This window comes from Mirounga angustirostris, unplaced genomic scaffold (genome assembly GCF_029215605.1).
Source record: "Mirounga angustirostris isolate CCGP_5_RB_7025 unplaced genomic scaffold, mMirAng1.0.hap1 SCAF_4, whole genome shotgun sequence".
In the NCBI taxonomy this organism is placed as follows: domain Eukaryota; kingdom Metazoa; phylum Chordata; class Mammalia; order Carnivora; family Phocidae; genus Mirounga; species Mirounga angustirostris.
The window spans coordinates 170,616,930-170,641,272 of record NW_026991712.1 but is presented as its reverse complement, the minus strand read 5'-3'; the positions used below and the strand labels follow the sequence as shown (position 1 = coordinate 170,641,272).

Here is a 24,343-nt window from a genome sequence, read left to right as displayed (position 1 = left end):
AAGCCATGCTGAGGTCCCCAGAACTCCTTTCTTCCACAGGTGGGGCTCTGAGGTCAGGAATCCATAGTAAGCCCCCTTCAGGCTCCTCACCCATATGAGTTCTCCCAGCCATTCCAACTCCAGGCACCTGAGGGTGTCCCCATCCTCAGGGCCTGGATCCTGGGGAAGACGGGGCAACATCTGGTGCCCACTCCCAACCACTCACCCGGACAACCCGCCTCAGGGAGCCAATGCCTTGGGTGCTCCACGCTGGCCCCGAGACTCCTAAATTCGCATCTCCTTCAGGCAGGACCAGCTTCCGGCCCCGGAACTCTGGCTCTTCGTAGAGCATCCAGCTGTGGGCACAGAGACCCAGGGTCACTGGTGGGGAGAGGATGTAGCCACAAAGCAGGATGGCTGAAGGGGTTTCTGCCAGGTTGGCCTTGGTACATCTCACCACCCTGACATCCCCCAGGTCCACAAGCAGCCCCCTGCCTCGCCTTGGCAGTCAGCACTCACCAGCCTCGAACCACCCTTACAGAGGCCATGCAGGCCCAGCCAGAGGTGTCGGCAGTGTCTTCCCAGACCTCCCTGCTGCTGCCTTGGCAGCCAGGCTCTGAGAAGAGGATCATCTAGAGAGGACACAGAGGGAATCCTCAGGCCCTGTCCCCAGATCCCCGCCTCCCCCATGGCCTCCCCCTGCCTTACCTTTCCAGGCCTGATGTTCAGCTTGCCCTGGGTCTTCAATGCTGGGCTCTGGCATGGAGGGAGGTGATAAAAAGTCTTACGGTGTGGCCTCCTTACTGCCTCCCCGCAACCTGTCATTCCAAGGATCCCACATGTTCCCTATTGGCCTCCACTCCCAAAGAGCTGGCCCACAGAGAATGTCACCAACCTCCAGGGACCTCATCACCCCATCCCAGGGGGTGAATGCCTATCACTCCCTTTCCCCAGCTTCCAAGAGATCAGAGCCACTAAGCCCTTTGGACTCCACAGCACAAGCCTTCTGCTGTGTGAATAGGGAAACTGAGGCCCAGAAAGATGTAGCTTGTATAAGATCACACTGAACTAGACATCACCAAGCCTCTGGCTTCTTGAGGCTCTCTTCCCAGTGCCACGATCCTCATACCATCCAAACCCTGCCCCAGATGAGGCCAGGAGCCCTCCCTTGCTCATCGAAGGCCTCACTCACCCACCCCTCCGGGGGCCGGGCACAAGCAGGGTTCTCCAGCAGTGGCCTTTCGCTGCACAGCAGGGGCAGCTGTCCTGGCACCTTCCTGAGCCCCGGTGTCATGTGGGGTGTCAGAGCAGATAGTTTTGTGCCCAGTGGTTCCGAGGTGGGGGCCTCCTGCATGGTGGGCACCAGACCACCAAAGAGAAGGCTGCCTCCAAGACGGGAAGGGGGCCTGCCCCCTGCTTGCCACTCTGGCCTCAGCTCTGGGTGGGGGCCCTTGGCATCTGCCACATGTTTCTTCATCATCTCCAGAGGAGAACAAGAGACCTGGGAGGGCCTCGCAGGGCGAGAGTCCCAGGAGGGCTTGGACCCGGCTTTCTCCTGTCTGCGTTGGAGCTTCTCATCGTCGCTTAGGTAGGGGTTCTCTGGTTCTTCCTCCTCCTCTTCCTCCTCCTCTTTCCCTTCTAGTGTGGGTGCCTCCTGGGGGCTGGGTCCCAGCACCCCTGGTCCGGGCTGGTCCTCCTCAATGGCGGGCAGCGTAGCATACATAGCCAGGTAGGAGGAGCGGGGGGCTCGTGGCAGCCGGTGAGTGCGGAGGATCTCGGGGGGCTCCATGCTCCGCAGAGTGTCCAGGAAAATCTCCAGGTCAGCAGCCAGGGCCACCTCCTCCTCCCTGGATGTCTCTGGGAACATCTTGCCCTCGGTGGAGTCAGGGACAAGCTGGGCCTCCAGGCTGGCCTCTACTTCCATCAGCACTGGAGCAGGTGGGCCTCCTGGGCTGGGGGACACCTTGCCCCCTGAGGAGGGGGCAGGGAGAGCAGCAGCGTCCTGGACAGCCACTTTCTGGGTGGGAGATGGGGCAGCAGAAGCACCAGGACCCTGGACAACCTCTTTCTGGGTGGGGGATGAGATGCGGCTCACTTCAGAGCCCTCAACAGCCTCTTCCTTTTGGGGTGATGGGATAGTGGAAGCAGTCAGGCCTCGAACAGCCTTGTCCTTGCTGAGAGAAGAAGCAAGGCCGCCGTTAGTACTGTGAACAGCCTCTTTTTGGGTGCTAGGGCTGCCTTCTGGGGCCTGGACAACCTTGGTTGGCTTGGGGGATGAGGTGGCAGGAGCACCAGGGCCCTGCTCAACCTCCCTCTGGGTGGGGGATGGGTCAGCCTGGACACCGGGGCCCTGCGCTACCTCCTCCTGGGTAAGGGAGAAGATAGGGACATTTTCAGAGTCCTGAACAAACTTATTCCTTGGGGAGGATGGAGCAGAAAGCCCTCCTGAGCTTGGGACTGCCTTCCTTCTTGTAGAGGTTGGCGGAAGAGGCTGTCCAGGGACTGTAACAACCACCTCGCTCTTCACCTTGGGCAGTATGGTGGCAGGAGAGGGATCTGTGAACCCTTCCCTTTTTACAGAGGGCAGGGCCTGGGGTCCCCTGGGCTTGACAGTGAGCTGGGTCCTAGGGTGAGTGGGCACTACAGGCTGCTCTGGGGGGCGGACTGGGTCCAGGGAGGGGGTACGAGTCTGGCGTCTGGGAGAGGAGGGTGACAGTGCATGGCCCTGAGAAATCTGGAGAGGGGGCTGGGTGGAGCTGGAGACCCCCTGCACCCTTGGGACCTCATGGGCTCTGGAATCTGGGGCTCTGCTCCGGTCTTGGTCTGGGTGAGCTGCAGGGACTTCCTGGTTCTGAGGTGCGTGAACATCCTCTGGGATGCGTGCAGGGACCAGAGCAGGTTTGTCCTTTGGCTCTGCCATCCCTGTCTCAGGGAGCTTCCCCGAGGCCACACCCCCTGTGCCACCGCCCAGACCCGGACTCCCTGGCACAACCGCCATGGGCCTGGGAAGCCGGCTGGCGGGGGTGCTACGCTCAGCAGGCACAAGGCTACTTAGCAGCTCCCGGGCTTGACTGCGGCTTGGTGAGCCCCCGGCCTGGGGGCTCACCACCACCGCCCGTACGGCGCGAACAACTTTGCGGCCCCTCAGCAGGGCCTCGCCCGACAGCATCGGCCCCGCGGTCACGGAGCTGTTCACCCGTCGCTCCAAGTGCCCTCCCACCACCACGGTGGTCTGCATGGTGCGTGTCACCCGACGTTCCTCGAGGATCCGGGGGCTCCCGCTGATGAGACTGACACCTGGGTGGGGGCTTGGCTCACGGGGCCCAGGCAGGGGCACCAAAATCTCAGTCCTGGCCACAGCTCCCAGGTGTGTTGGCTCAGTCCTGGGCTCTGGGGGGCGGCCATCACCCTGGCCTACCGCCTCCTTCAGCCTTCCCACTGGCCTTTTCTCCTTAGGGAGTAGCGTGTACTTCTTAGAAAAGATGGGCCCATGGCTCTGGCAGCTCTTGGAGCGGGACCCATCCCGGGGTCCCTGGTAATTTACAGTCATTTCTTCCCGTGTTGCAAAGCCGTTGACTTCCTCTCGACAGTGGCTGTACTCGAACATCTCCTGGGGGGCTTCTGTCTGCTCCCCCGACACCAGGGACATCTTGTGAAAGCGGTGTCTCATCTCTTCCTGGGCAGGGGGCAGCCGCCGCCACATCAGCATGGTGCTCACCACTGGGGCCTCAGCCTGAGCTGGGGGCCCGCCTGCCTCCTCCATGTTGCGCCCTGGCAACCTGTCCTGAGGTGTCCTCGGCTCCCTGTGCTCCAGCTCCCTGCAGATGTTGCCAGAAGAAGAGAGATAGGGTCAGGGGGTGGGGAGGGTGGCTCTCAGCAGTACAGAGTAATGACCCCTGCCAAGCTCAGGCTTGGTCACCCCAGGCAACTCATTTGACTTTCTGGACCTTTGTTTCTTCATCTGTAAAATGGGCGTGCTACTCCCAGCTCTCCCACCATCTCCCCACTTTCAGATGATCCCCAATGCCAGGGTCCTTCAAGGGGTGAAGCTGAGGCCTGAGCCTGGAAGGAGAGAGAAGGGAGAGAGCAAAAAAGCCTATGGGTCGGACTCACTGGTCTATGGATGGGGCTGTAACTCTGCCCAAGGAGCCCTGGGTCTAGTCCTCCAGAAGCCAGAAACTAGAAAACCAGGCAACTGTTCTGACCCTGATCATGACCATGATAAGGGGAGGGAAGGAAAGATGGGCTGTGGCCTCCGGCAAAGCTGAGCTTCCCCTGACCCGATCGCTTCCTAGCTGGATGACCTTGGGCCAGCCACTTCTCCCCTTCAAGCTTCATGGGCTAGGCACCTTGCTAACTGCTTTATGTTCATTGTCCTTCTGAATCTTCAAAAGAATCCCATGCATTTGATACCTCAAAGAATCAATTATAAACAAACATTCCCATTTTGTAGATGAGGACAAAAAAGGCTCAGAGAGGTTAAGAAACTTGACCAGAATCACACAGCGGCAGAGGCAAGACTTGAACCCCAGCCCTAAGCACTGGACCACCATACTAAACTCCCTAATGTAATAATTATCTGGTGAACCAAGACTCTATGGTTTGGAGGTTTACTTTTAAAGGGGGCCATAGTAGTCCTGGAGGGACCACCCAGGCCCCACTCCAACTTCCAGGCTGTGCTGACCAGGACAATCCTATTCTGAGATCCCAAGGACCCAAGAGGTCAGGCTGTTCATCCTCAGCCTCAGGTCGAGCCTGTCTTCAGGGCCATGCCTCTCCAAGAGGCAGCCCCCAGGCCATTTATAAGGGAAGTTAAGGCCAGAAATATCCCGCTGTCCCCACCTCCCCTCCCCCATCTCTATCTTCTTCTCTCCTGAGAAGCTGGTGGAACCCAGAACTTTGATCCTGCTCTGTGGCCCTAGCAGTGACTCAGATTTTATGAGGAACAGAGATGAAAGGGGCTGAGGCCCAGGGAAGCCTGACTTGACTCCAGAACCTTGGGAGCTCGGACAGGGTCTGAGTGGCCCTGGAAAAGCCTTTCGTAGGGGGAAGGTGGGGAGCTGACATGAATCCCAAACCCTTCCCCAGACCAGAATTCCTGAGAGCAGGACACAACCAGACACCTGTGGCTCTAGATCAGAGCCCTTTGCCCGAGGCCGCGACCCCCTCCCATCCTCACTAAGGAGCCCCTTTTCTTCCAACAGAACCTTGTCCTGCTTGCTGGGACTACTGCCAAGGAGCTTCACCCACTCACTGAGCCCCCTACTGAGTCTCCTCTTTATTTCTGCAATAATAATAACTAGGATTTCACTGAGATTCCCTGCCCCTGAGGGCATTAAGTGGCAGAGCCTGGGTTCTAAGTCATCGATTGACTGATTGACTGATTCGTTCATTCAGGGCTAATTGTGTTAGGTGATGTGCTGGGCCCTGGTTTGGTTCACCCAAAGGTGGTATCCTAGGAGTCCAGGGGTCCAAAGAACTGGACCTAAAAACAGGAACCACATTTGGAAGGCCCCATTGGTTTTGGCAAAGCAACAAGAAGAGCTTCAAAGGAAGCCATTGGTCATCAGATCAGATACTGTAAATGACCTCCCAGCAATCAAAATTCCACGCCTTTCTCAAGCCAGCCCAGCCCCTGAACAACACTCCTGACAGTCCCTCATTCCATAAACATGTGGTCATTGGCTTCTGCTTGCACACTTCTGGGGATACAGAGGTCACCATTTGACAGCTGACCTGTCCTATCCCTGGAGAGTCATGACTGCTAGAGTGTTCTTCAAACTATGCTGGAATCTGCCTGTCCATAGCACCCCTTTCGTCCTTGCTCTGAAGACACACCCCACTGACCCAGGATGCCTCTCCTAGGCTAGCAGAAGTCCTCATCCCCAGAGCCCTCTCTTCTTCAGGGCCCCAGACCAGAAATGGGTCTGTTGGCAGGGTGACTGTGACCTCCAAACAAGGTGTGTGGGGCGGGGAAAGGGAGAGGCTGAGGAGGGGGCGGGGGGAGTGTGGGAAAGAGCGTGGTCTAACCCAACAAGTCCTGGATTCTCCCCGCTTCCCTGTGAGTCACCCCCAAACTAGGCCAAACCAGTCCACAGGCCCATAGGCCCACAAACACATGCTGCGTCACAAAGGCTCACCCCGACACCAAGACAGATATCAGCACAGTCCCACCGAGTCACACGGGCGCCAAACCAGTGCACTTACGCAGACTCGGTCAGACACGGTTACACACACTCAGAGAGACTCAGTGGACACACGAGGCACACACACACACACCCAGAAACACACAGACACAGTGACACGTGTCCCCATTCACAATACACACGGTCAACTCGCAGCCCTCCTCCTCCTCCTCGTGAAATCCGCCTGCACTCAAGCACAGACACATGGATGCATGCATGTCTTCCACAGCCCCTCGTGTAGCCCCGACTGTGCCCCACCTCCCCGACCCCCAACATCTGCCAATCCTCACCCAGGAATGCTTCCCCCAGAAAGGGGTCATCGAAGGATGATATCCCCAGAGGTCGGCGGCCGGCCTCTCTAAGTGAGCCCCTAGCCTCCAGCCAGAGTCTGTCATTAGCTACCTCGTCCCAAAATAGCCAGGGAGTGGCAGGTCGCGCCCGAGTCCCCTCAGCTAAACCTGCTGCTTCTTCCTTCTCCTCTCCAAGGCCTGCCTCCTCTGCCCACCTTCCCTCTCTCTGCAGCCCTTCTCTCCCAGCTGGGGCACCCAAGCAGGTCCCTGAGCCAGCCTGGGTCTCACCTCTCTCTTTCTTGTCACAGGTCGACATACCCTGACTCCTGCTCCGGGGCCTGGGCGTTCCTGATGCTGCCAAATCCACCTCCATGGGGTCACTGAAAACCCTGTACAGCAACCACTCAACCCTCCACGGATGGCACAGGGCCAGCAAGCCCTCTGGGAGAGGCAGGAGAAAGTGGTGCTTAGAGCACAAGCATCCAGGTTCAAGTTCTGACCCCTTGACTTTCTAGCTGACTTTGGGCAAGTGATGTGACCTCCCTGAGCCTTAGTTTCCCTATTGCAATGGGGGCAGTCAACAAGATTAGTCCTGCTTCATGGGGCTTTCTGAGGATTTAAAAGAATTATGCTTAGGGGGCGCCTGGGTAGTACAGTTGGTTAAGCTTCTGACTCTTGGTTTCGGCTCAGGTCATGATCTCAGGGTCGTGGGATTGAGCTCTGTGCTCAGCAGGGAGTCTGCTTTGAGATTCTCTCTCTCCCTCACCCTCTGCCCCTCCCTCCTGTATGAGCATGCTTGCCCTCTCTCTCTCTCTCTCTCTCTCTTTAAAATAAATAAATAAATCTTTTAAACAATAAAAATAAAAAGAATTATGCTTAGAAAATAAGCCATGGGGCCCCTGGGTGGCTCAGTCAGCTAAGCATCTGCCTTCGGCTCGGGTCATGATCCCATGATCCTGGGATCGAGTCCTGCATTGTGTCGGGCTCCCTACTCAGCAGGGAGCCTGCTTCTCCCTCTCCCTCTGCCTGCAGCTCCCCTTGTTTGTGCCCCCCCGCCCGTCAATAAATAAATAAAATCTTAAAAAAAAAAACCCAAAAAACAAAAAACCAAGCCAGAAATAACAGCCACCACCATCATCATTAGGAACTTTTCAGAGCCCTCTTTGAGCCCCACTGCCCCTTCCTGGTGGCCCTAGAGACATCACCCCCTCCTCGGTGAGTTCTAGGGGACCCACCCTTCCACCTCTGGGCCTACCAGGCAGATCCAGGAGAGTCATTTCAACACAAATAAAAACTGAGGCTTGGGAACCTCGCGCCTGTTCCTGTGGTCACCACCCAAGGGCCAGGTGGGGTCGTTATTGCTGCGACTAAGGCGTTAGTAACAAGCATCCCTGCTATTTGGGCGGCCCAACTCCCTGGAGTTCAAAGCATGTCCTGTGACCACCTCTGCCTTCCTCATCTCCAGCTACCAAATCTACTCAACAACTCAAGTCCCAGAGAGGTTAAGCAGCTTATCCCAGGACACCCAGCCGTTTGGCTGGGCACCTATTCCCAGACTGGGTCTGTGGGGGGTATTGCTGAGAAGAAGGTGACCCTCCCCCATCCCCTCCATGACAGGCTATCCCTCTCTCAGGTAGACAGAGGAGAAGAGTGGCAATAGTCCGCGGGAGGTAGCCTGTGGCTGAGGGGAGGGAGAGGAGCGCAGAGTGGGGTGGGCAGGAGATGGCACAGTCAGCTCATGCTCAGGGAGCTGAATGAATGGGCCTTGAGTTGAAAAAGCCCAGAAACCAGGCAGAGACCCAAGAGGGGGCAGCCAGGCCAGTTTCCCCTCCCGCTGTCGCCCCATGTGGGGACCGACCTCTACTCACCGTCCGTGTGGGGACCCGGGTGTCCAGTGGGCCCAGTGCTCCTGTTGCTGGGCTGTGGCCTCCTGATGCGGCGGGGCGCTCAGTCCGGGCTCCTGGGGCAGGTCTGTGGGGCACCCCGTGACGGGGCGGGGCCCCTGGGGAGGATCCTGCCAGCCCCTGGATTCCTCAAGGCCGCAGGGGTGGAGAGCTGGTTGGGCCGGTTTAGGTTCCCCACCCACCTCCCCAAGTGCCTGCCCGTGCCCCTGGAGGGTGACAGTGATGTGGTAGCGGGTCCTCCTGGCAGAGGGACACTGGTGTAGGGTCCGGGCTGGATGTGGCAGGGCTGGCCCTGGTGTGACAGCCTCGCCCTTTGCCCCTTCTGCCGTGGGGAAGGACGCTGGGCGGGGCAGCAGGTTTTCCAGGTTGCCTGGTGGCTCAGGCCTCGCAGGAACCTCGGGGGCAGTGCCTGGGGTTCGCGGGCAAGCGCAGCCTGGGGTTCCTTGCTCCAAACTTCCAGGAGCTGGCACCGGGCCTGAGGGGCTCTCCAGTCCCACGGAGGCATAGTTGGCCAGGTCAGAAGCACTGCCCACAGCTGGCCTCTGTAGGCGCCCCAGGGGCTGAGGGGGCTCCCCTGAGCTGTGTCGTCTCCTCCGAAGCCAGGAACCACGGCTCCCTGCCCGAAGGTCCCATTCTGAGCAGCTGTGGGACTGGGCCTAAGGGAAAGCAGAGGCAGGGGACTGGTGACGGCACTTCTCCCTACCCTCCAAGCTCCCTCCTCACCCTTGACTGCCCTCCTGGGCACAGGAGAAGCTGAACAGGACTCTGACACCAAGCAGAGCTGCCCTAAGGGCCACGAGAACTGGACAAAGGGTAGAGCTCTGGGAAGGCGCTCAGCATTTCACTTACCCCCTTCCGTTCTGCATATGAGGGAAGTGAGGCCCAGAGGGGACACTGACTTGACTAAAGTCACTAAGTGAGGGCTCAACTCTCAGGCCAACTGCCACCTTCCCAGGCATCCACAGGCCTCTGGCCCTTTGGCAGCAGCTTCTCTGGGGATTAGGGGCTGCATGGACGTGCCTGGTACGAGTGTCTATGGCCTCTGCTGACTCCAGGCTTCCAGAGGGCTTGTAGCCAACGCCCCCCCACCCCGTCCCCCGACCCCCGTACTCTAGCAGCCTGAGATTCCCAAGCACACCTGGGAGGCACCTGGGCATAAAGATATACCTGGGCCATGAGGGATCCAGGGAAGAGGGTTCCCCTGAAAGTGGGACAAACCTACCTCCATCTGCTATCTTCCCCTGGGGCCCAGCCTGGCTGTGGGAGTGAGGGGAGAGGGCCATATGGACACTGCTCCCAAACCACTAATTTTCAGGGACAGGCTTGTGTCCTTGGCAACAGAGGAGCCAAGTCTGGGGTCAAAAGTCCTCCTAGCAGGGGCCCTTGATCCCAAATACCTCAATTTACTCATCTGTGAAATAGGTACAGCCTCTTGCTCCCAGGGGCTAAATACCTCAAGAGACAGGAGGGCACCATGATTAATGTGGGGGCCTGGAGCCAGGCAACCCAGGCTCAAATCGCAGCTCTGCTACCTCCCAGCCACAATCTCAGTTTCCTCGTGTGTAAAATGGGTATGATAATAACAGCACCTGCTTCCTGGGAGTGCTGCGAAGACGGTATGAGATAAGCCGTGCAGAGTAACCAGCACATAATGAGTACTCAATTAAATGCGAGTAATTACTAATGGTATTCGGGACCACAGACACATGGCTGCTTGAAGGACCGCCAGAGGAGGCCTTCTGCTCCTCCAAAGGGAGGACACCCTGTTACTGTTCAAGCCATGGCTCAGGTCCCCACTGAAGATGGGAAAACTGTGGCCAGAAGGTTAAACCACCGCCCAGCTTCACCCCTGGGGCTCCGTGCCAGGAAGTGGCGAAAGAGGGCTGGAGAGGAGACAAGGTCAAGCTAAAGGAGGGAGTGCAGAAAGGGGCCTCCTGGGCACAGGCACCGAGTAGGAAGCTCAGGCTTCCAGAGCATCTAGGTCCCTTGCTGGATGTCCTACACCCATGACTTTCTTTTTCACGACAACTCTGAGCGGCATTCTTGTCCCTATTTTGCAGATAGGGAAACTGAAGTGGGGAGTGATCTCCGCAGGGTCACACAGTGAATCAGTGGCAGAGGGAGGATTAGAGAGCTCCAGGTGCCTGACTTGTTAAGTCAGGGTTCTCAAGGCTGGCCCAGCCCCTCCCAGAGCTTCTGACCCCCCTCCCTCCCCTCCCACCACTTCGGATTCTCTCTTACCTTGAGGCTGAAGTTGCTGGTGCTGCCCAGGCCCTGGGTTAGGTCAGGGCAGCTCCGGCCACCCCAGGGCCTAGGAAGGAAGCACAGGGAAAGGAGTGAAGTAGCCTCTTCCCCTCCCACCCTCAGACTGGACCCTGGGGCCCTCCCCTACTTCTCTCAGGGCACATAGGCAGGATGAGCTCCTGAAACCTTAGGAGTGAGTGGGGCAAGGTCTATGCAGCAGCCTCCCTTCTGCTCCCTCCCCCAGCTGTCTACTCCCCAAAAGAGAGAAAGAGACAGGAGATGAGCTTGAGACAAGAGTGGGGACTAGGTCTGTAGCAGGACCAGAATATAGAAAAAGGACAGCACCTCAATAATTCCAAAGCCTGCCATTTGCTGAGGCCCTCCCAGCGCCAGGCTTAGCCTTAGGTATGGCGCTCACGTGATCTCCTTCAAGCCTCACAATAATCCTAGAAGGTGGATATTATGTCCCTATTTTTCAGATAAGGAAACTGAGGCCCAGAAAGGTGAAGTGACTTGCCTGGAGTCACACAGCTGGTGAGCCTGGGAGTTAGGACACTAGGACTGTCCCATTCCAAAGGCTGGTTGGACATCATGGCACTAATGGGGGCAAGATGGGGAAAAGTGCCTTGACTGCCTGCCGCCCCCCACCCTGCCCCTGCCCAGGGGCAATCAGCAGGGCTCAGAGAGGCCTGGGCCTTAGTGCTGGAGTCCCATTACCACATCTGGTGAGAACCAAGTACAAGTGCACGCATGGGATGTATCATTACGCTGACCCATGAGCATGCACAGTCCCTCCCCTGTCCTCCCAACCCCTGACTCACCAGCATGCCAACCCTGCCTCCTCTCAAGCGGGGGGGAAAGGGAGGGGCAGTGCCACCGGGGGCCTATAGGGCAGGTTCCTGCCAGACCAGGTAATGGGAGAGGGCGTGGCTTCCAGGTGGGGGCGGGCAGGGCAGTGGCAGGGTGTGGGTACCCCCTGGGGCACCCAGGCTTCCAGGCTTTCCAGGGTGGCTAGGCCCTCCCCTCCCCTCCCTCTTCGGTGTGAGAGAGCAGTACAAACCCCTCCTCTCCCTCTGCACCCGCCCAGTCCTCAGGTACCCCACCTCTCCCAGGGCTGCTAAAACAGCTGTGTCATGATAAGATCAGAACAAATTGCCTGGTAACTAATAGATACACAACACCTGGTGCCTGGGAGCACATTCCATGCTCTTTTCAGATACAGGGCCCGTGAGCCACTGGGGGCCTCTTCACTATCCCTCCCAGCCATTCAGCTTTGCCATCCAGAGCCTTTTTCCTTCCACTTAGACAGTAGCTATCAATGAGTGCGCTCAGAGAGAGGAAGCAATTTGTTCAAGGTGACCAGGCCAGTGGCACCTAGGGTTAGGACGGAAGTCTGGCCCCCTGGCTTGCAGTCCTGAAATCTCCCCAGGCAAGAGAGCAGCCCAGCGCTTCAGGACACGGGCTCTGGAGTCGGACTGCTTAAGCTCTAACCCCGCCCCCACCACTTCCCTGCTGTGTGACCAGGCAGGTGACTTCACCTGTCTGAGCCTCCGTTTCCACATCTGAACCACATGAACTACCTGCCTCATGGAGCTGCTGTGCGGATTAAATGAGATAATCCAGGTAAGGCAGGATGCAAGAGGCACATAAAGGTTTATTGTTACTACAGTCTGGGATGACAGGGGAAACCGTCCCCGTGGCATCTGAGGGCAAACGCAGCGCCGTCGACGACAACTCAGGTGCCTGTCGTGCTCAGGACAAAGGGAATGCAGACTAGAGGGAAACTGGCCTGTGACGTGACAAAGTCCACGGGGGCAGGGGGAGCTCCTACGTTTGCCCTTAAACTGGCTCTGGAGAGGAAATCATTATCCACGGGCCGTCGCCTGACTTCGGAAATTGCCAAAGTTTCAAAAGAGCGCAGGTACTTTCTAAAGACCATGTTCACATTCATATATCCAAAATCGTAGTACACTGACACGTATATTTTTATGCTCAGACACTCATACACGCTTATTTGAACATCCACTACCCTCTAACACACACACACACACACACACACACACAACCCTAGGGGCGCCCCTGCAGCCCTCCTCCATCCCCCTCACCTATCCCGGGCTCTGGCCTCCTCCGGGGTCCGATTCCCCCGGCGCTCCCTCCGGAGCCCCAGCCTGGCCAAGCCGCGGGCCAGGCGCGCCCCCAGACTCCCGTGCCGCTCGGCCATGGCCAGGGCAAGGCTCCGGGCTCCCGGGCGCCACAGCGCTCGGGGGCCACGGGGGCCACCCGGATCCGCTCCTCAGCAGAGAAACGCCTTCTCCGGCCCGCCCCCTTGAACAAACAGCGGCCCCGCCCGCAGTCCGTGCGGGCGGGGGACTGACCCAGAGGCGGCCCTTGCCCCCAGACATGGGGTGCGTTCTGCAGGGGTCGCTCCGCCTGTGCCCCACTTCTCCTCCCCGCTCTTGCCGTGCTCTCCGCACGGTCCGCGCTACTTCCTTAGGTCTCGGGGGGCTCCAGGGGCACACCGGGGGCGAGCGGCCCCCGAGCTGGCCTTGCACGAGGTGGGCAGGAAAGGGGAAACTCGGGCGAGCGGGGGCCGGACGCGAGGCTGAACGACGGTCGTCCCTCCCCCCGAGAAGGAGGGGCTAGAACGCGGGGGCGAGGTCGAGACGGGAGGGGGCATGGTCTTGTCGAGCGGATGGGGCCTAGCCCGAGGGGTTGGCCTCTGGCGCAGGGCCAAAGGGGTGACGGGGTGGGCTTTAAACCCGGACCTCGATTAGGGGATGAGAGAGGCCGAAGCCGACCCCGCCGTTGCCCCGCCGCGGTGGGCTCCTGAGAGTTCTCGCGCGCTCCCGCAGAGCGTCCGACACAGCGCGAAGCTCGCCCAGTCCCCGGGTGGGGAAGTCGCTTTCAACCCCCTGGGGGCGCGAATGGAGGCCCCTGCTGGAAGTTGGCCAGCTATTATTATTTGAGAATTTTATTTTGTATTATTTTTTTAAATTTTTATTTATTTGTTTGAGAGAGAGAATGAGAGACAGAGCATGAGAGGGAGGAGGGTCAGAGGGAGAAGCAGACCCCCTGCTGAGCAGGGAGCCGGATGCGGGGCTCGATTCTAGGACTCCAGGATCGTGACCTGAGCTGAAGGCAGTCGCTTAACCAACTGAGCCACCCAGGCGCCCCGGCCAGCTATTATTATTTAATAATGGCTACTGTTTATTGTGATTATAACCTGGCTCTCCTGCTTCCCAGGCAGTAAGTACCCTTTCCCACCTGATGCTAACTCCCGAGTCCCCCGGGGGTGCAGAATACCTTGCACATTTGAGGGGATCCTCTGGGACTGCAGGGAGAAAGGTCACTAGGAGGGTCCTAGTTCCTCAGGTTCTCTTTGCCAGTTCTTCCCTTATACTCCTTGTAGGGCCTCTACACCTTCTGTGGACTCATACCTCCTTAGCCCTTTGCCTTCTGTGGTGAGTGGCCCTGGCACACAGGACAACCTCGTGTTTCTGGGTCATGAATGGACATTGACCTCCTTGTGTTCCTGCCCCTCCACCCCCACGGGGGGCTCAGATCCTGGCATGTACAGAGGGAGAAGCACACCCCACCTACCTGACCATGGCAGGGAGTACCAGCTAAGGAGGCACACTGGCTTCCTAGGAGCTGTGAGACAGGAAGGTGGTGGGAAGCAGCAGACATACATCTGGGCAGGTGCTGGAACATCTGCTCAGGAAAGAGAGCAGTGTGCCCAGTGCTTGGCAGCACAGTCTGTGCCATGCGGAGCCCTGGAAGGCTGGACTATCCATTGGCAAGCTGAGATGGGAGGGCCAAGTCCCAGACACGGAGAAGGACCCAAATCCAGCTGATGTGGATGGCTGCAAGCACCCACCCCGTGAGCGGGCATCACAGGCTCTCCCTGGCTGTGTTCTCTGACCTGCTTCCAGGTGAGGTGTGAAGTCTGACAGATACACAGTTGCTTCCTCCCTCCCCGCCGCGCCTCCCCACCGCCGCCCCCCCCCCCCCCCCCCCCCGCCACTGCTGAAGTCCGGGAGGCCTCAACTCGCCATAGAGAAAATCCTTTAATTGCTCTGCTCCTGCCCCTCCCCGGGGCCGTCCTGGCACCAGGGCTCAGGCTGGCTGCCCATACTTTCCCCCAGATGCCAAGGACACCTTGACCTTTTCCAAACCCCAGCCCGTCTGCCTCTCTGATGGCAGCGCCACAAGATCTAGGGCTTCCTGGTGCCATCGGGCAAGGCAGTCAAGAGACGCCAGGGGCAGGTGGCTGTGAGCTAGGCCACAAGGCCGTGCAGGCGGTCGTGCAGCTTCAGGTGAACACGCTGGGCGAAGCGCCGGGGACAGACACTGCACCAGAAGGGCCGGGCCCCCGAGTGCAGGCACAGGTGGGTCTTGAGGTTGCTGGAGTTGCCGAAGCGTCTGTGGCACATCTGGTGGGAATGGGCACTGGTGTCAGCTCCGCCCACCTGGCTGGCTCAGGATCTCTGCTCCACCCCCCGACGCTGGGCACCCCTCCCCCCCCCCACCTGCCTGTAACACTGGCCCGGAAGATTTCCCCTGATGATTTCTCCCTGGGACTCGGAGACCTGGGTTACTATCCCGGTTCTTACTCCCTGTGTGACTTGCATAGGTACCATCTCCTGCCCGAGCCTCGTTCTCCTTATTGGTAACATGTGACCATTAATACCTAACCTCAGAGGTGTGACGGACTGGATGAGATCATCACATAGGACCCTTAAGCATGGGCCTACAGCTTTCGTGGGCATAATTAACATTTACTGGGAGCTGCCGCATGCCAGGAATTGGTCTCACAGAGTCTTCCCCGAGACCCTGGAGAAGCAGGGCTAAGTCCTAGTATAATTCCTCTATTACAGTGAGAAAGCAGAGGCTCAGAGGAGGAGAGCCACCAGCCAAAGATCACTCAAGTTGGAGGGAGAACTGGGATTTGAACCCAAGTAGCCCAGATTTAGAACCGCGATGCTTCTTTCACGTCTGCCTCTGTAAACTGGGGAAAGAATTCCTGCTGTTCTGACCTCCCAAGGGATGTAGCAAGACTCAAAGAGAGAAGGAGCTAACATCGAGCTGTGTTATCTGTAGTGTTTGCGTACTTTGCACACGCGAGGCCCTTTACTTCTCCAGCAACCCTGGGAAGCAGGTTACGGGTATCCACTCTCCAGGACTCCCCAGCTTTATTATTCTCCTCCCGTAGACATACATCTCTGTTCCTCACCCCAGGCCTAGGGAGGGACCTCCAGTTTCACATTCTGGCCCTTCCAGGCTGACAGGTCATTTTTACCTCCCTCCACCTCCCTCCCCGCCTCCACCCTTGCCTCCAGTCCTGTCTGCACTTGCTCAGGAGCATTGGTGAATGGAGGCTACAGGGGCCATCTGTCCAGGTGCCTGGAACTACTCACCAGCCTGCAGGAGTACGGGGGAGGGGAAGTAGGCTCTCACCAGGCATTCATGGGGCCGCTCCCCAGTATGCACTAAGTGGTGCTTCTGCAGGTGGGCGAGCTGGGTGAAGCTCTTCTGGCACAGGGCACACTGGAATGGGCGCTCCCCACTGTGCACACGCAGATGGACCTGAGCCAGGTGTGGGAGAAAGGCTGCCACCTGCCCAGAACCCTCCAGCAGGGCCTGGGATCCTGTCCAAATCTCTCCCCACAATCCCACAGGACCCCTGTTTCTCATCAAGGATTCTCAATCCCCTTGCTACCCTATCCCTGCCCTCAGAGCCTCTCTTCCATCCTCCAAGTTACCCTCACTCTTTCTGGTGCCCCGTGGGAGGGGAGGTGACAGTGGTCAGAAGGCTAGGTAAGGGATGGCCCACGTATATATATCCTGAGCAGTGCAGCGCAAAGTGTGGTCCACAGGGGCGCCTGGGTGGCTCAGTCGGTTAAGCGACCAACTCTTGGCTTCAGCTCAGGTTGTGATCTCAGGGTTGTGATCAAGCCCCATGTCGGGCTCCATGCTTAGCTCGGAGTTGGCGTGGACTCTCTCTCCCTCTCCCTCTGCCCCTTCCCCCTGCTCTCTCTCACTCTGTCTCTAAAATAAATAATCTTAAAAGAAACGCACATTTATTTATTTGAGAGAGAACAAGCATGAGCAGAGGGAAGAGGTAGAAGGAGATGGAGAAGCAGGCTCCCTGCTGAAGAGGGACACCCCCCCAATGCCGGGCTTCGTCCCAGGACCCCAGGATCATGACTTGAGCCGAAGGCAGACGCTTAACCAACTGAGCCACCCAGGTGCCCCCTAAAATAAACAATCTTTAAAAAAAAGTGTGGTCCACAGACCAGCAGCATCAGCACCACCTGGGAGCAAGTGAAAAATGCAAATTCTCAGGCCCTGCCCCAGACCAGCTGAATCAAAATCTCTGGGGCAGGGACCTAGGAATCTGCATGTTTCCTAGCTCTCCAGGTTTGAATCTCATTAAAGCTTAAGAACTCACACCCTGGAGGACCCCGAAGGGCCGTTCCTCAACAACCATAACTTTTCCTCAACTTCAGTGTTGCCAACACGTGCATAGATCCCCATCTTTGCTGACACAGAGCAATGGGCCCGGGTGCTCCTGCTGGGCAGTGTGGATGGTGACACCAAGAGCAACATGCTGCTTTGTAGGATCCCACGTGAAAAAGGCTCGTTGTCAGGTCTGTGACCGAGACTCACTAAAATCTACCCGCTCCCCCACTGGACCTTCAAACAAATAAGGAAGAGGAGGCTTAACCGGGGATCTAGAAAGATGGTTGTTTGGGAAAGGGCTTTGCACTCGACACGGAGAGGCTACCATCAAGGCCTAACTTCACCATGAAACCAAAGTGACCTCGGGCAAACCTTTCCTTCAGTTTCCCCATTTTTGACTGAAATGAGATGCCCTCAGAGACAGTCTCTTAGGGTGGAGAGGACTTTGGTGGCCATCTTGTCCTGCATCTCCTCTCTGCAAACATGACAGTGAGGGGCCAAGTGAACCATCCCAGATCACAGCCTAGGGGTTGCCCAGGAGTTGTTCCAGCTTTCAAGTCCTTGATTCTGGAAGCAGGGTAGGAGGGGGTCATGGAAGGATGCTGAGGGGAGCAGCGGAGCCCGGGAGGCAGATACCTTGAGGTTGGAGAGCTGTCCGAAGCTCTTGCTGCACACGTTGCACTTATACAGGACCTTGCCGTTCTCTTTCTTCAGTGGGTAAGGCAGAGCTTTGGTGCCTGGCCGGGAGCCCGTGGGCGCCCGCCTTGCTGGAGCCGCCCTGCCCGCGCTCTTTGGCCCTGGGGAGTGGGTCCTGGCAGCTCCAGGACCTTGACTCCGGGCCTGGGAAGGTTGGCTTTGGCCAGAGGCTTGGGGGGCCCCTGGGTAAGGACACAGTGTCTCCCTCTGAGCAGTAGGGTGCCCAGGTTCATTGACACTTATCAGCAAGCTGGGCATAGCCTTGTTGGGGTAGGAAGGGTCTGGGGGCAGCATGAAGATGAGGGGATATTGGACAGAAGGTAGGGCCCCATAGGTGAACAGGTGAGGTGGAGGCAGAAGTGGATACTCAGGATAGAAGGAGTGGAGGCAGAATGGGAGTTCTTTGGAGATGGGAGTGAGCAGCGGGCAGGAGCAGGGGGTTGGGGAAGAGCCACTGTGAGGAGAGAACGATGGGCAGAGGGCCCCCTCGCCGGCTCTTTCCTGATGGCTTCCCCTCTTGTCCCTGCTCGCAGGGTACTTGGCCGTGAGTTTCTCATCAGTGGAGCCGGCCTGCAGCCCTGGTGACTGGTGCTCTGCGCAGGAAAAGAAATACTGGTCAGGGCCCTGCAGCCTGGGGGAAAGTTCTGCTCCCCATCGAACTGGGCCGCTAGCTAGCTCGGGGTGGGGGAGTGCTCTAGCCTGCAAGCCTGCTGGATGACCCGGGCAGGCGTTGTCCCTCTCTGAGCCTCCCTGGTCTGCACTTGCCGACAAAAGCAGCTAGAGTTTATGCAGCGCTCAACAGTTTTAGAGAGAGAAAATGATTTGAGAAGCTTTTTAGACACCCAGGTGGAAAAGTCAAGTAGGCAGCTGGATGAATTGGTTTGGAGTTTGGTTGGTTGGTTGTTTGGTTGGTTGGTTTGGAGTTTAAAGGAGACGTCCAAGCTGAAGACATACGTTTCGGTGCCAGGAGCCCTGCCTGATGAGACCACCTAAGGGTGAGCTAGATCTGCTGTGTCCAAAATTGGTGGTCACTTGACACATGTGATCCCATTTCAATTAATTAAAATAAGTACAATAAAAAATTCAGCTCCTCACTCACACTAGCCACATTCAAAAGACTCGGTAGGTATGGCAGCAAAGAGCACAAGCATGGATGTTGACCCTGATTGCAGGAAGTTCTATCAGACCGTGCCCACGCTCCCTGAAGTGGACAAGAGAGGAGAGGAGGGAAAGCAGAGGAGAGAGGAGACCAAAGCAGGGGAGGGGAGGGAAGAAGGCTCTGGACTGAGTTCAGAGCGTGGGGATATTTAGGAGGTAAGTAGAGAAGAGCTAGCAAGGGAGGTGGAGATGCAACAGCCAGGGAGGGGGGAGATAAGCCAGGAGGGACGTAAACTGAGATACTAAAAAGAAAAAAATGCCACAAAGTAGACTGTCTGCTTGAATCCTCATTTATTCACTCCGCCAACCTCACTGAACCGCTTCACTCTGCGCTCCGTGCTGACATGGCCACATAGTTCCCGCCCTCCAGGAGGCCACAAGTGTGTAAGGAAACGGTGCATTACAAAGCAACAAATCTAGAACAGATCCTACTCACCTGGAAGAAGAAACGGGCCTCAGTGATGTGGCCGAAGTCGCAGAGCCAGAAAGAGCAGAACCAGGACTCCGCCCTCCGCTCGCTGGCTCCCAGTCAGCACCCCTATCTTATAAGGACCCCTCCAACTCACACATTCTAGGCAGCCAAAGCACCATCTTCAATGCCCGGGACTTTGGCTACACCTACTCCAGATCTCCCTGCCCGAGAAAGCCCCTGTCCACCTCCTGTGGCTCAGGGCTCACCCTGAAACCCCACCCACCCACCCACCCCGGACCAAGGCCCGGACTCCAGGCCAAAATGTGAGGCTCTGTTCTCACCGGTGGCACTGGTCCCTTCCCTTTCCTGTCCTGGAACCTAAGAGTCCTCTCCCGCCTCTGGCCTCCGTCCAGGTGCAGCCCTCTGCCCTGGGCTTACTTGTGCTCAAGACATCGCATCTGAGACTCTGCGGGGCTGTGCTCAGGGGTGTCGGCTGCAGGGTGCGCAGATATAGGCCGAGGCCCTGGGGACAGGCCAGCGAGGCAGACCTGGCTGGTGCCAGGGGCAAGGGGTGCAGCCAGCTGGGACGGGATGAGCCACGGGCGTCCACTGTGTCGGAGGGTGGCGTCCAAGCTGAGAAGACCTGGAGGGCAGGAGGCAAGGGGCTTGGGGGTGGGAGGCTGGGGCACCTGTGTCCCTGGGTTGGTCCTAGCTCCAGTTTGATTTCCAAAAGGAGAGGAGAAGCTAAGAGCTGCCCTCCACGTCTGCCACTCAAATGGCTTCCCCATCCCTCAGCCACAAATTTCTTTCCTCAGGAACTTTCATGCCCATCCCAGGATTGCCCTCCTCCTACCCTCCAGAACCCCTCACCCACCCTCCCTTCCTGACTGCCCTGGTCCCACTGGGTCTCAGACCATCAACTGTGTTTTGAATGGAGCCAAGATGAACTCGGAGAAAATCCTCATCAAAGACTATAAGCCCCCCAAGATAGCCCTGGGTTCCCCTCCCGCTAAGGCCCAGGCCATGGTCATGGAGCCAAGGCGTCCTACAGGCCCTATCCCTTCTGATGCCCCACAGGAGGACTCTGACCCCTGGGGCATGAGAGAGGGTCTCTGGCACCTCAAGGGCACATCCCCACAAAGTGCTGGGTGGGATAGGGATGCTCAGGACCAAGGGACAATGGGAATCTGGTCCCTAAATATTTTCCCCCACTTCATCCTGACATCTTCTCCCTTCCATAATCGGGCTGACCTCAAAGATGGGGCTGGGATCCCTCCTTACCTGGTCACCTTGGCAGAGCTGGAAGTCCAGGCTGCAGGACAGGAAGCCCCCTGTACTCCTCAGAGCCTTAGCCTTGTGGCAACAATTCAAGTCTGGAGCAGATTCCCCCTTCATGCCCCTACTACCTGGGAAGACAGGTCAGTCACCGGTGAGCAGTGAAGGACCTCCAAATAGGAGCCTGGCTTCTAGAGCTGGCCCTTCCACTAAACCATCATGTGACCTTGAGCCAGTCACTGCCCCTCCTGGCCTCAGTTACCCTATCTGCAAAACATGAGGGCTGGACAGGCTGATGTGTAAGGACTCAGTACTGACATTTAGAGGCCAGTGATGCTCTCTGGGTAGGTGGCAGAAGAGGATTGAATGGAGTCATCCCTAGGGAAGAGGAGAGAGAGGAAGGTTCTCATGGAGGTTACTTCTAAGTGAACTCAGAGACCTGAAGGAACATTCCAGATTTCCTGGAGGACACCAGGAATTGAGAAGCTGCTCCCTTCCATGCTGGGAGGGACTTCTGCCTCCTTGACTCTGCCAACCACAGCCCACCCACAAGGGGTGCCCCTGCACCCTCGATCATCCACACAGCTTTTCTGGGCAGCTGAGGAAGCCCTAGGGTTCTGCCTCCCAGACTGCCCAGGCTCAGCTCTCTCACCAGGGACAGTCTGAGAGACTAGGCCAAGAACCCTCCGGGTCCCCTGATTTGCCTGACGGGAAGATGCCCTGATTCCTCTGCTGTCTGCTCAGTTAGCATCTCGCTTCTCCGCCTTCTTTCACTGAAAGCCGCACAACACAGGGACCACCTCAGCTCAACCAAGTGCCCCAAGGTTCCTGTTCTCCTCAGGAGCCATGCGTCTCTCCTTCTCAAGCGCCCCTGGGGCCCTAGCACATTCACTCAAGCATCTTGGCCTTGCAACACCCGGTCTCCTTTTTCTCTTCCCTGACTCCTCCCAGCCCTGCCCAGCAGAGGCCCTTCACCTGCCTGCATGAGGCTCTTCACCGGGCTCTGCACAGCTTACCTCTGGAGGATGCAAAGAGGTGGGCAGGCAGGCAGCCGCTGTGGCTGGGGCCCCAGTGAGTGTGAGAGATGACAGGAAGGTGTTACATTTGAAGTTGCCACTTCAAATAGGAAGAAGGGGATAGACAGGCAGGCAGGGAGCCCTGCAAGGCCTGATGACAGGGAGCCGCCCACCAGCCCTAACCCACCTGTGACAACTCCACAGGACAATGTGCTGATTTTGGACCACCATGAACCAGGGCTACTGGAATGTCAGTGTGTGGAGGTGGGGTGGGATGGGGGTTGCTGTGTCTGGTTCTCAGAGAACCCAGATGGCTGAGTCCAAGAGGGACAGAGCAGGGCTGAAAGGCTGGAGCTGGGGTCCCTCTGGAGATGGGGGCGCAGCCGAGATAGAGACAGGCAGGGATGATGACAGCAAAGACAGTGATGGTGACGCGGGGACAGGAACGGGCACAGACACAGAGCAGGCAACACAGAAGGACATGGGGTGAAGCAGAGAAGAGAGTAAGAATCTGGTCTCACAGAGCAGAAGCCCACGAGGCAGCAAATACACCTTCCTCTTTCTCGTCCCAACTCTGGTCTGCCTATCCTGAGAATCCCTTTCTCTAATCCAGATACAGCGTTGAGACCCCAGCAGGGACAAGGGGTACTTCAAGGACATTGCAAAATGCTTGTAGGGCATGACGAGATATCAAAAGAGAAGCTCCATTAGCCAGGAAGCAGCTTTTTTTTTTTTTTTAAGAATTTATTTATTTATTTGACAGAGAGAGACACAGCGAGAGAGGGAACACAAGCAGGGGGAGTGGGAGAGGGAGAAGCAGGCTTCCCGCCGAGCAGGGAGCCCGATGCGGGGCTCGATCCCAGGACCCTGGGATCATGACCTGAGCCGAAGGCAGACGCTCAATGACTGAGCCACCCAGGCGCCCAAAGTACTCTTATTTTTATTTATTATTTTTTTTTTAATTTTTTTTTTTTAAGATTTTATTTATTTATTTGACAGAGAGAGACACAGTGAGAGAGGAGCACAGGCAGGGGGAGTGGAGGGGGGAGAGGCAGGCCTCCCGCCGAGCGGGGAGCCTGATGCGGGGCTCGATCCCAGGACTCCGGGATCATGACCTGAGCCGAAGGCAGACGCTTAACGACTGAGCCACCCAGGCGCCCCAGGAAGCAGCTTTTTAGGCCAAGCAATTTCGTTACTTCTGTGAGCAAGAAAAGGTGCATCATTTCTGGAGACTCGAATTCTGCCCAGTCGGTGTGTGTCTGTGTCACACAGTGTCTGGCCCAGTGTGACAGCCCCAACTAGTCATCAGACTCCACCCAGCTATTCCATCTAGGTGGCCTGGAGCACACAGGGACATCTTGGACTCTCCGACATGGGCCAGGGCCATGTTATCGGTGTTTCTCTGCCAGCCCCACCGCTGGCTGCTGATCACCTCCACTGTGGCCGCCTTCACTTCCTATCATAATGATCTACCCACATTAACTGACTCCTGCATGTCTGGGAGTGTCTCAAGGACAGGGACCCCTGTCTACTCATTTTTGTTTCCTGTGCAGACATCTGTTGGGTTTTCTGGATGCCCAGTTTGTGGAGCTTCCCCCCACATGAGTCTAGAGGGAGGCAGAAGGCACCTCCCACTATAAAAGCCAAAAAAAAATAAAATCTTTAAAAAAATAATAAAAATAAAAGGCACAATGGCCACACACTTAATTCCGACCTCCCTCTCTCAGCACATGATGCAGACATATGGCATCGACTGGGCCAGTTGGATACCCCCATCCAGACAGGATCAGAAGTCAGTGGCCCTGAAGTGGCAGGTCCGTGGAGACTCCACTCTGCACATGATGCCACATCAGCTTCCAGGGCAGCAGAGGAGAGAAAGTAAACATTTCAAACAGTTCAGAGGAGGTGGCAGAATCCTCTCGGGGCTGGTCCTGAGGCGTGTGGTGGGCTCCCAGCTCCCCCTGATCCAGCCTGTTCTCCAGGCCTGCCTCTGCAGCCTTTCCAGACATTCTGGGAGTTTCCTCAATAATTCTTAAACAGACTTACTTTTCTTTCTTTTTTTTTTTTTTTAAAGATTTTATTTATTTGACAGAGAGACACAGCGAGAGAGGGAACACAAGCAGGGGGAGTGGGAGAGGGAGAAACAGGCTTCCCGCGGAGGAGGGAGCCCGATGCAGGGCTCGATCCCAGGACTCTGGGATCATGACCTGAGCCGAAGGCAGACGCTTAATGACTGAGCCACCCAGGTACCCCGAAATGGACTTACTTTTCCTAAATCCTCCTGAAAGGGTTTCTATAGCTTAAGCAAAGAATCCTGCATAATATATGCCCAGAACAGAAGATGAAGCAACAGGATTCAGGCTGGAAGAGCCAAGGATCTGAGTGGTTAGTTACATGTACAAACAGCTTCCTGCCTTTCCCAGATTCATGGAAGAGCTTGCAGCACCCCTTGCAGTCTTGATCCACCCAAACTCCATGCGCCCAAAGCTGGAGCCCTCCCAGCCTCCAAGGCCACAAGCCTGCCTCCCCTACCGCCGTGCTGGAATCACAGGGGGCACCCACAGAAGGCCCCAGTCTCATCTCCGAGGAGGAGTCACACACACAGTTGGCTTCCATCTCCCACCTGCCAACTCCAACCCCTCCTGGCATCACACTCTGCTCCCAACTCTCAAAAAGGTCTGGACAACCTCTTGATTAGAAACAAAAAGGGAAGTGGTCTTGG

General features: G+C 57.2%; 2 protein-coding genes across 2 annotated transcripts in view; both read right to left on the bottom strand.

Annotated features, from left to right (window-relative positions):
• The window catches only part of CRYBG2 (crystallin beta-gamma domain containing 2), a 29,081-nt gene extending 15,895 nt beyond the window's left edge, over positions 1-13,186 (bottom strand). Inside the window, exons 1-7 of the mRNA XM_045898371.3 lie at positions 12,708-13,186; positions 10,600-10,669; positions 8,323-9,014; positions 1,172-3,797; positions 688-735; positions 499-611; positions 206-335 (exon numbers count right to left, since the gene is read on the bottom strand). Of these exons, the coding sequence (XP_045754327.2) occupies positions 206-335; positions 499-611; positions 688-735; positions 1,172-3,797; positions 8,323-9,014; positions 10,600-10,669; positions 12,708-12,823 (3,795 nt within the window). The 5' untranslated portion in view covers positions 12,824-13,186. The remainder of the gene's footprint in view (positions 1-205; positions 336-498; positions 612-687; positions 736-1,171; positions 3,798-8,322; positions 9,015-10,599; positions 10,670-12,707) is intronic.
• Positions 13,187-15,981: 2,795 nt separating this feature from the next.
• Positions 15,982-18,801, bottom strand: ZNF683 (zinc finger protein 683). Its single transcript, XM_064587555.1, has 3 exons — positions 18,715-18,801; positions 17,701-18,537; positions 15,982-16,188 (listed from the first exon to the last, which is right to left on the bottom strand). The coding sequence occupies exons 1-3, from the start codon at positions 18,799-18,801 to the stop codon at positions 16,012-16,014; spliced, it is 1,101 nt and encodes a 366-aa protein (XP_064443625.1). The 3' UTR covers positions 15,982-16,011.
• Between the last annotated feature and the right edge of the window lie 5,542 nt (positions 18,802-24,343).

Coding starts and splice junctions, on each gene's coding strand:
- ZNF683 (XM_064587555.1), bottom strand. CDS start 18,801: ATGTGTCAAGTGACCACCAATTTTGGACACAGCAGATCTAGCTCACCC. Junction 18,538..18,714: donor AGGGCTCCTGGCACCGAAAC/GTATGTCTTCAG, acceptor CATAAACTCTAG/CTGCTTTTGTCGGCAAGTGC. Junction 16,189..17,700: donor GACAGCTCTCCAACCTCAAG/GTATCTGCCTCC, acceptor CACCTGGCTCAG/GTCCATCTGCGTGTGCACAG.